The sequence below is a fragment of the Neopsephotus bourkii genome, unplaced genomic scaffold (assembly GCF_033783945.1).
Source record: "Neopsephotus bourkii isolate Nb327-2 ecotype Australia unplaced genomic scaffold, CSIRO-AGI_Nbou_v1 NB_1759, whole genome shotgun sequence".
Lineage (NCBI taxonomy): Eukaryota > Metazoa > Chordata > Aves > Psittaciformes > Psittacidae > Neopsephotus > Neopsephotus bourkii.
In genome coordinates, this window is record NW_026902233.1 from 442,079 (window position 1) to 453,433 (window position 11,355).

The window sequence follows — 11,355 nt, forward strand, 5'->3', positions numbered from 1 at the left end:
CTTACCATTAGCCTGCAACTTTTTGTCTCCACTTTTAAAAAGCATGGGACTCCTTCTAAAGTAAGTGACTTAATAACTAAAGAATGAGAACTGGGAGTTGTGGACAAGTTAGGTACACCATCAACTAAAGATCGCTTTAGATTTGTTGGTTTTTTTTCATTGATACCTATCTTTGTCAAAGAACAGACTTAAATGAGAGACTTGCTCTCAAAATTTTGCACCAAATGTATCACTTTTTCTTGTCTCAGTGTTTTCCAGAGTCAGACCTCAGATTTCTAAACTTGGATTAAAAAGCTAAACTTAAAACATGGGTTAAAAAAGTGAAACCATCTGCCCTGTGTTTTTCTGTACCGTACGATCAATTCCACTCAACTGTCATCCTTTCTTTCTCTTTTCTGTATTGTGTCTAAAAACTTCCTTGCTACAGGGAAGGAGAAAAGATTGATGTTGGTAAATATGTCATGAGGCAAGCAATTGGGTTACTGGTGCTGCTGCCTCATGTCCAGGATTGACAGTCATGCAATGTTGGTTAATGTCCAGGCAGAGAAAATGCTTAAGCTTTTCTTAAAAGCTAGGCTAACATTCTCTCCCTCATGCAGGTAGTGACCCTTGTGTTTTAGGAGGATTTATCAAACAGGATCATGAATCAACTTGGGCTGGCCTGGCAGTCCTCGTAGCTGGAGCCCTGTAGAGCAAAGAGTATCAATAACTTGTTGCCTGTTGATGACTTAGAAGAGTGGTAGAGGCTATTTTCCTGTTTTCCTAAATTCAGGCCTATTTTCCTAAAAATCATGAGGTGTTGAAAAAGAAAGCAATATTCTGTTTGACAGACCTTACAAAACAGGTAGTCTGGGCAAGAAAAAGTGCCTATTGCAGGACAGAGAACACACGCTCCTGTGTAACCTTTCTTTCCCTCATCCTTCCGCAGGATACTGTAATCAGTTTTCCTTTAAAAAAGCTTGCTGTGTGGATTGATTTCCTCCAAGATGTATTATCTTGATGACACTTCAAGTTTTGTGGATTTTTTCTCGGGTTGTGGGATTTTGGGCTTTTGTGTCCTGGTGGTGTACCAGTCTCCACACCCTGCTCTGAGTTAGGTGGTGAAAAAAAGTAGTGAAGTATTTAAAAGATGGTGCTACTGATCAAAATACTGTTCCATTTAAGTAGGCTTTGATTTGTTTAAAGGCCAATGTGTTAGCTTGAATAAATAAATAGTGTATAAACTAGTCTGGTGTTCGGTGAGTATATTAGGTTCAGAACTACCAAGTAATGCTTCCATTACAAGTTAATTGAAGATGAAAAATTCTTGTATGTATTTACTAGTGTGGCTATTGCAGCATCCTGTAGTCTGTGTTCAGTAAATGTTCTGCCTTTTTTAAAAGTAAAAAAAAAGAATTCAGTTAGAAAACCTTTGTGTACTTTAGATGCACCTTCTGCTGGTGTTTCTGGAAGTTCATCATTATGATGTACAGCATGACATGATCTTTAACATGAACACTTACAAAGCAGCAAGGCAAGTGTCCTGAGGATTTTACCTTTCTCTAACGTGGATTTTGATTTTTTCTGGTCCTGAGATTTTGGGAGGATTTCCTCTACTGTGACCTCATCTCATGTCCATTTCAAAATCTATTAATCAAACCTGCTGTCAAGTGAGGCTGCTAGTCTCATTGTGTTCAGTCAAAAGTCCATACATTAAAGATAGTTTCTTCTCTTACCTCAAACATATATGCAGTAACATTCTAACAAAAGCTCTGATAGCAGTTAACTTCTCCCAAGCTGACAGTTATTGGGCCCAGAGACAGCTCTGCGTGTTTATTTGTAACACCATGACAGACAATGATGTAAATGGGACTTTGTTTTCCTTGAGGTGCTATCAGCCTTGGAAGGCTACAGTTCTAGTCTGATTTAAAATGTATATTTGATCATTCAGGAATGTTTTGCTCACAAGAATTTCAGTTGATCCTTACTCTTGGATAGCCATGTGAAGTTACGTATTGGTGAAGTATAAAAATGACATACTGACTGAAGAGCAGATGATGTTAAAGGTTCTGTCATGCTCACAGCTGGCTCTGAGCTAATCCCATAAGCCAGCTCCTTCTCTCCCTGCCAGTTAGTAAATACAGCAATTTAAGATGACGTTGTGGTTGGTTTGGTCTTATGGTGCAATTATATATGTGACTATTTTTGTAAGTCACATTCCCATTTAGAGTATCCTTTCTTTGTTTTGAACAGATAAAATGAAATTCTGTGGGAAGTAAAGACATCCCTATGATATGTTGAATAAATGAATATTAAGTGTTTGTGTAAGATGCTATCTTAACACTTCATAATGTTTCTTTTCATATTCATGAAGTGTATGGGTTTAAGCCATGTATACTTACCAGTTTTCTAAACTTCTGGTGCCTGGAAAGAGAGAAATATTAGAACCGTTAGATCCCATTCCAATAACTTTTGTTTTCTTTATACTTACATTGCATGTATTTTATACAGCGAGACACTGTATGTATATCTTTAAGGAGAAAACACAATTTTTCCATATTTCTGCCTGTATGAGCACTTATAAACCAGCATGTACCAATATTTGGTCATGCTTATATTTCAGTGACTAAATGTTATGGAGTTAAGCCAGCTTTGTACCTTTCTGTTCCGTCCTGGAAGTTGCTAGTAGCACAAATAAAACTGGTGTCATTTTTAAAGCTTAGTTGAACATGCAGTAGCCCAAATTTGCTCATGTTTTATGGCAGCTGTGGCACTGAAAAGAGAATTTTAAGTCTTGATATTAGAACTTGCTGGAACTGTTTTACATGCACAGTAGAAATTATAAAGTGAACTTTCAGGTTTTGGGCTTTTTCACCTTGGGAATGCAAGGAAAACAGATATTGTTAGAAGAATTCGTGTTGTCTGCAGAAGAATGATACAGTGTTGAAGGTATTTGGGTTTTGTTTTCAGCTTCTCAAATAAGTGATCCCTCCAACTTCGAATGTGTTGTGTTTACAGTAGAATTTGCTTTGCAACTTGCCATTACAATCTCGTGTCTTATCTTGGAGGAAGAGAAGACTGTTTGACTTGGAGTTTTGCAGATCAAATGACAAGATTTTCCATGCCTGAAATACTAAGAGAGGCTTGTTGAAGTAGAAATTTAAAATACTTGAACTTTGTGGCTCTGTAGTCATCTGTTTGCTGAAGAATCTGGAAGTATGTGGTAAATAAGGTTGCAGATCAGTTTTACTGCTGTAAAAAATCTATTTTGGATGAAATTGTATTATCTGTAACACATATTGTACTTCTGGTATCAAACCCATATAAAAAATTAAAGCAGAGGGTTTGGGTTTCTTTTCCATTTCTGTTTTTGATGAATATGTTATACAAGTATGAAAATACTCATATTTGCTCCTATGTATGCCTATCCACCTTTGCTCCAGAGGTTAAGTTTTTTGTTCATATTTGGGATTCTTTGAGAACAGTTTCTTCAGAGTATTAAGCAACCAGACTGCAGTTTATACAACTTAATGAAGGTTTTGATTTCCAATCTAATATAATCTGCTGACACAAGTAGACTCAGCGAAGCCACTGAAAATTAGTCTAATAACATCACAGGAAAAACCATAATAGCCAAGTTACTCTTGGCTCTGAATCTCTAAAATTATACATAGTTTTATAGTTGGAATCTTGCACAGATGGAATGGCTAGGAAGCAGGCATATAAAGTGATCCACTAAACAGATATCTATGGGCTGCATTGGGCAGTTGTTGCTTCTTGTCTCCATAGTATCATAATTGCAGTACAGCTGTTCAGAAGTACAGAAGACAAGATTTCCCTAACCAATTGGCTAGTGACTAAAAATAGTTGCTTGCATTTCACAATCTGGAATTCTTTGCTTACTGATGTAAGCAACACTAGTCTGCCTGTTTAGGAAATAGTAAGTATATTGCTGTGAAGTCTTCCAGAAAAGTGGCTGAGCACAACCACCATGTAAAGCTGAATTTCGAGCATGGCGTAATAGTTCCCTGCAAGAGCAGAATGCCAGTATATGCAATGATTTTCCTACTGTACTGTATTTCAAGGGAATAGCTCATGGTTAATTGCAGGAGATTTAGACTTTGATCTTCATAAATTGATTTACTTGGGGTTTTTTTCTGAATTTCTCTGTCAGTCTCAAAAATAATAATTGTTGCATACTTAAGATTTTATCTTGTTTTGTTGTTGTTTTGTTGCGGTAATTTGAAGTACGATTACTTTGCCTTTTTTTTCTTTTTGTCTCTGAAAAACAGGAAGTTCAAAATCATTAATTTAATGCATTATTTGAAAGGAAAAGCAACAACAACCAACAAACTGCTATGCTCCTATTAAACCAACTTGCATTACCATAATTACAAGAAGGATGTTATAAAGAAAAGGATGTGTTTCAGGCAGAACAGTTTGGTTTTTAGTATGATTTGTGAAAAGCCATCTGGTATTTGTTAGCTCCACTGCAACTGTAATGTCCTCTTTTCAAGTGTTTTCCTAGAAACGTGGAGGTTATATAATCTTTCTTTTTTCCTACTCTTTACAGAGTAATTCTGCAGTCCAGTGTTCAGAAAAGTAAAACCTCTGAACCTAGCATTTCTGACAGTACAGACATTACTAAAAGAACTACCAGGTCTGCTGCAAGAAAAAACAGTTTAAGAAGGTGAGAGTTACCATCTTTATAGATCCAGTAACTGTTGTCTAGGCAAACACTTTGAGCTGGCGTATCCATTGCTGACAGGAGCTTTTGCCACTGTTCAACTCCTTCGTGTAGCAATGAGAAATGAGGAATTCTGTAATTTACGTCATGTACTGAGAATATCAGTAATGTTAAATCTTAGTTGTGTATGTTGCTTAGTCTTTCAACTTCGAGAATATTATGTTGTAATTCCTAACATGAGTCCTAACAAAATTTTCTTTACCAAACCTCTGCCTAGAGTAAGAGGTGGAAAGGTTGTTCACAGAATTAAGTCAATTATTAGTCAGTACATGAAGTCAAAATTAAGAGTTCGATGGACAACTGAAATGCAGTGATACTGGAGAGGTGAAGTGTATAAAATGCATGTGTACAGTGCATGAGATTTTGTACTGAGAGTATAGGCTGATAATCTGAACTGAACCTGTTTAATGAAATTTTAAATTCAGATGGATTTATGCAAGACCGAGAGTGTCTTTTAGCCCAGAAACATGTGGCCTCAGTACTGTGTTTCGTTGTGTGTGCATATGTTCATGTCCCTCTATGGCAGCTCTCCAGGCTCGAAGATGAGGCTCAAAGATGAATCAGAGAATATAGCTTAAAAAAATTTCCATGCAATTTCCAGTGGTTACAACTGACAGAATTTGTCCTATACTTTTAGTGGAGACCTTTTGAACGTGTCTGTCAGGTGCTGAGGAGACTTAATGTGTTGAGAAGGGTAAAATATGGCAAATAACGTTCAAAAAAGTAGTTACGTAGCTTGATTTGTACATATTGCTGAAAATTCCAAGTTCTTCTGCTGCTTTTTCCTCACAGAGCTTTTCTTTCTCCTTCCCCATTCTGTTATCTTGAATGTAACCAGCATTATGAAAAATTCACTCTATCAGACAATGGAAATAGTCATTAATAGTAGACTGCAGTAAATTCTAGTTAGAGAAGTTTTACAGTGGCTATATCAATTACTTTTAGATTCTTATAACAATGTGTTAAAAATAACCCCTTTTTCCTGAAATGCGTGTTTTACTAAAAATCCAAAGTATTTCTCAAGTTTTCCTGTTTGGTCACTTGTTTTTTTCCTCCATTTTGCATCATTTTCACCACATTAATTTTGGTCCAGACAGAATTGGATTCAGAATGGGATTCTGCCTGCTGTTTTTCTTCTTCATGACTCTCCCAATTTTAAGTTCCTTGTAACACGTAGTAGCTGTATGCATGCACACGTGTAACTGAACAGAGATTTTCAGTTCCTGGAAAACACACCTCCAAGTTGGTGTTTGTGTTGTGCGAGGTGAGAATACCTGTGCTTAAGAGGAAACAACATCCCTGAAATAGAGTTCATGGAAGATTTCTGTTATTTTGAAAGAAATCCTTTAGGTATATTGCAAGATTTATGACTCTGAGGACCAAGGATCAGGTTGATCTCAAAATTCATGAACTACTTCATATTTTAATGGCTTTTCTAAAACTTCTACCCCAAATACTTCATTCCATATACTGTTTCTTTTCTTCTAACATCTGAGGTCAAAGGATTTGAGTCACTTTATGCTTGGATCCAAGAATCAGTTTTGTCCTAAATAGTTATGTCACAGTTCTGGAGTTCTTAATTGTCTTGTCATCTGAGAGGGCTAATAGGTCCCTGCACACTGGTCCCTTAAAGGGTGTTTCAGTATGGTGGTACAATTTTATGGACTTCGAAAGCAGTACCCTGTTGTTAATCTTTTAAGTGTCTCTTTATTTTTCCAGTAGTATTTGGCAAAACCTCACTTTTTATTTTTGAATTTTTTTCTTTAAGCATCCCTTTGTTTTTTCATCTAAGTTTATTTTAACTTCTTGAAGTCTGTCTGATTTGCATTACCTCACAGTGCTTGAATTGATTGACCTGTTACAGATCAAGTGGACTGCAGGGTAGAGGAGAATTACTATTACAAAATTGAGATCATGCCCTTGACAAAGACATTGACAAAGACATCTGTCAAGACCTTGTTGCCTTCTCTGAACTTCCAAGATTACTATGTACCCTTATTCTTTCAGTATCTTGTCTGATTAAGTTCCAGTGGAAACATCTTGTGGTATTTTTACATTTTCATTTGTTGATGCTTTAGGTCATTTTAGTCAATTCTTACTGTAGATTAATCACATTTGCGACCCATCCTAATGCAGAATAATTCACAGAGCTGGGTAATTCATTTGCTGTTTCTTCCTTCAGACTCTTGGAGACACTATCATAGAATTCCTCCAGAATGACTTGTTAGCCAAAAGAGCAATTTACATCTAAAACACTCTATTCTCTCTTTGCAAAGAGAGTTTAGGGAATTTCAATTCATTGCATTTCTTTGGGGAACTTCTCTGTATGTTGCATGTGACTTATGAAAGACCAGTGGACATAATACTTTATATCTTGTGACTGAAATAAGACTGTTGTTGAACTGCAAGAAATGGCGTTACTAGAGCGCTATCCACAGCCTTATTCTGTAGATGCCCTTACTTCTCCAGTTAAGATGTTTTCCTTGTAAATTTGCCAGTTACTGAGGACTTCATGTCTGTATTTTAACAAGGTGCATACATAAGATCCAAACCAACTGAATCTTAGTAAGACACAAATGAAGCAGTCTTTTCTGTGTTACCACACATAATAGAATTAGGATTATGTATATAGTAACTTGTTGATCAGAAGTAAAATTTTACGCAGTGAAAGAATTTTGGTAGGTAGAGGTGTTTAAGGGAATGCAGGTAAAAAAATAATTGAGAATATGGAGGAAATTGTATAAAAAGTGTATTGTATAGATTACTGCTGTTAACCAGAGAGATATATCACAAAAATTAACAAAGATGAATATGCTTTAAAAATCTCATATGCTTTCGCTTTGCTGGGAATTGTAAAGCAGCCTTCTGCACCCTTGTTCAAACACTGAGAACTACCTGCAGTTTTTCAGAGCTTGTCTATATATAATCTAAATCTAGCTTTAAAAAAACGATGTCTCTTTATTATTCTTTCTACCTTTCCTGCAGTCTGATAGAGAGAATGAAAAGGAATGCTTTATGGCAAATGCGCTTAATGAAGTTATGGTACTTTGAACCCTCTGTTGCTTTTCTGTATGGAATGGAACCTTTATTCATATTGTCTGTAATCAGAGCAGTCCTTGCTTTCTTTACAACCAAGACTGCTGTGTTCTTAAATGCAGTGACTTTTGCCTTTCGTTTCTTTTCTTTGAAGTATTGTTTGCTCACTTTACCTTGCCAGAAGTGTTCACTTGAAATACATATCAAGTGCATTTTTAACTTTTTTCCTTAAATATGTTTTATTTCAGCAGCCAGTCCATCCCAAGGGCTAGAACAGTATTGCGTTAAATTTCAAATAAGGAACTGGTACTGAAGACAATATTCAAGAATGATGGGGACATGACTAAAGGGGATGTAATTCAATTCAAGGAGGATTACTTCAGCTCCATCTTTCAGCAAAAGTGAAACAGAAGAATTTCTTCCATACTCGTAGAATAAAACAAACTGTCAACATGCTTGGTAGAAATGTTTCTAATGTGCTAACACTTTCTCAGACAAAACCAACAAAATCAATGTACTTTCAAACTCAGGTGTAAATACTTAAGCTCTTTATTATAAAGAGGGCTTGCTAGTATATATGATGCATGTGTATAAATTGTGATGGCAATCACTTAGCTGCTGACCACCAGAAATTAAAGATGGTGGGAGGTTTTAAGTATATAAATCTGTGTTGTCTGTTCAGACTGGACTCAAGTCTTCACTTGGGTCTGAAAATGAACCACAATAGGCTTTTTTTCTTATAGTCTTGGTACTCTCCTGTGTTAATTGGCTATTCTTTCTTATTTTGTATGAAGTTTTTTATGAAGCCGCAGTAGTGAGTACACAAAGTGACTATGGCCCACCAAAGAGTGCTTTATTTTCAAGGGTTGTGTGGTTTGTTTATTTTGAAATACACTAACTGTGATTAACTTGTTTTTAATAGTAATAGATTCTTAGTTGTTCACAACCAATGGCACCTTTAACTAGTTGCAGTTGCTTTAAATCTGGTACGATTTCAAGGGGGAAGAAAACCAGCTTACATTTAAAGCAGTATCATCATATTGAAATGTCATTATTGTTTCCTTCCCCATCTTCAAGTCTTTTAGGTGACACTTCAGATTAGCATACGTAATAGGTAAGATTTTTTCCCAGGTTCTATTGGTACACTTGACATGTGTATGTCAAGTACACAGTGACATGTGGATGTCACTGTTTTTTAGCTTTGAGACAAATGAGTGCAGCACACTAAAAAGGGAAAATAAGCTTGCTGTACAATTGAGATTGGTAGTGGAACTCAGGGGTGAGTAGAGTTTTTTAACATCTAATTACCACAGCTCCTCTCTGTTAAAAAAGCAGTGTGATTTTTAGAGAGAGCTGAGACTGACATTTTCATCCACTACAAGACTGCCTTCAAACACTGGCAGCATTTTTTCCCTACCACTTTTCGCTTTATGAAATCTCAAAGCTGAAGTTTGTAGCTGCATATCCCTCAGACGAGGACTGTTACCACGTAGCCTTAAATATGATAAGAGTTATGTGTCACTGTAGTGACTCTAACAGTAGAAAAAACAGAAGAAACTGAGATACCTGAAATGTTAGCAGTGGAATAACTGAAGATTTTAAATATACAGATTACCTCTGCACAGGGAAGAATTTTCTTTTTATGAATGTAAGTGGGCAAGTTTGGTGACCAGTTTCAATCTATATCCTTCTAAATTAAAATTAAACTATTAGGCTGGTGATTTTTGAATTCTGATATGAATAACCACACACTGGCTTGAAAACAATTTGTGGCAAAAGCATCATGAGTTGGAGAGGAGGCAAGATGTAAGCTTACAGGTAGCATCCACGAGTTTGGATAGTCAAAATTTGCAAATACAAATAAAGCAGAAGAGCAGAAGAGGCTTATATGGTGCAAAATAAAGGACCATTGAGTCTCAGATATTTTTTGTTTTCCTCTTAACCGTCACCACCATTTTCTTATAGGTGAAAGCACCGAAAAGAGAGGGACTGAATTCACCCTGATACAGTGATTAAAATTTATATTTTCTTTTTATTTTTTTTTTAAAGCCATTTGCCCAAAAGCTGGAGTACAGGTAACCACAGTAGTAGATATATTACGCAAACATTAATCTGTGTTTGACAGAAATTCTTACCTTGGAACGTGGAAGGGATGAAACTAGTGATGTGAGAGGGTGAGAGTCAATACAAGAAGTAATATTTATTATGTTTGGCCTTACCCTTCTCTCAGCTGAGCTTCCTGTTTTCCCATCTTTGTTCTAACCTAAAAATAACCAGCCTATTTCACACCCCTTATGAATTCCAAATTGGAATTTGCCCTTTCTAAAGTAACCAGCATAGCCCTTAGCACTGTCAGGCTCATAAAAAGAAATTTGCATAAAAGCAGCACACAAACACAACAGGAACTCTAGCTAAACCAAAACTGCATGTTTGGCATGAGTGTGTTACAAGATACCCCTTCCACCTCCCAGTATCTTAGTGACATATAAATGTCAAAGGCATTTTACATTTGAACTCTCCAAACAGCCTTAAATGGAAGACCAACTCATTACCTCGTTGTGTCCCATCTAACTGTATTGCTTAGTTTGTTCTTCTGAATTTTTAGTACTTTGTCTAGCATTTTTATTGTACCATACCAAAACTGTCTTAGGTGCAAGAATGAAGAGGAGGCATGGGTGAGTGTTGGTGGGCATGGTTTCTCAATCTTTCTTGAATTGAGGGGTACTATGTGCCAAAATGGAATGTGTAGCAGCAGCTGCATCACCATTACACCATGGAGCAGCTGAAGGAAGTTATTTCTGCTGTCATTAATAAGAAGTTTTCCCTTAGAAATTCTTTCCCCCTTTCAGATATATGACAGGTGGAATCTTCTTTGATCTCTAAACTCTAAAATATGCAATATACTCAAAAGCTGTAATATCTTGTGTCAAATTGCTAGCTCCCATTACAGCATCAATATCTTAACTTGAATGTTACCCTGTATGTTGTCTTTTTGCCCCAGTATGACAATGGAGGAAGTGCTGCTGATTTAAAGCAAAATACGATTTGGAGATACTCATGCATTAAAAAGAAAAAAAGAAAAAAAAGAAAAAAAGACAAAAAGAAAAATGTGATGTTCAGTTTGTTGCACTGCAGTTTTTATATTAATGGTTTGCAGACTGTTTGTGTTGAGTAAACTCATGTGCAGACTATCAAGATCTAAAGTTCCTAATCTGCTCATCCTGATTATTTTTGAATTGTATATTTCTAATCATATTTTTTTAACTTAGATTGACAGGAGTTTATTTTGCTGACGGTATTTTTAAAATAAAGCTTCGTATTATCTTGTAATACTAAGTAGTTCAATATGCATTTGTGTCTCATTGGAAAATACCGCATATTGATTTTATACAAAGTATCGAATAGTGAGAATTGTAAACATGAACTGTGTAAAATTAAAAATAACAAGAAATTGTTTTCTCACTTTTATTTCCAATATTCTAAAAAATTCAGCACAAAAATATCTGTACTACACTGACTCATATGTGCTCTGAAAAATAATGCAGGAATCTCTGCTGCCTAAAAACCTTTAATTAAAGCACAAATCCTTAAAA

General features: G+C 35.9%; 1 protein-coding gene across 11 annotated transcripts in view; it reads left to right on the top strand.

Moving 5' to 3' along the window:
- CDC14B (cell division cycle 14B) overlaps positions 1-11,355 on the top strand; it is a 47,385-nt gene extending 36,030 nt beyond the window's left edge. For 5 of the 11 annotated variants that reach the window (XM_061377557.1, XM_061377559.1, XM_061377556.1 and 2 more), the window contains 2 exons: positions 4,553-4,669; positions 8,011-11,355. In XM_061377557.1, coding sequence (XP_061233541.1) covers positions 4,553-4,669; positions 8,011-8,050 — 157 coding nt within the window. In that variant the 3' untranslated portion in view covers positions 8,051-11,355. Of the gene's footprint in view, positions 1-4,552; positions 4,670-8,010 lie in introns of those variants that run through there. The other 6 variants (XM_061377552.1, XM_061377547.1, XM_061377553.1 and 3 more) reach the window with 4 other exon arrangements.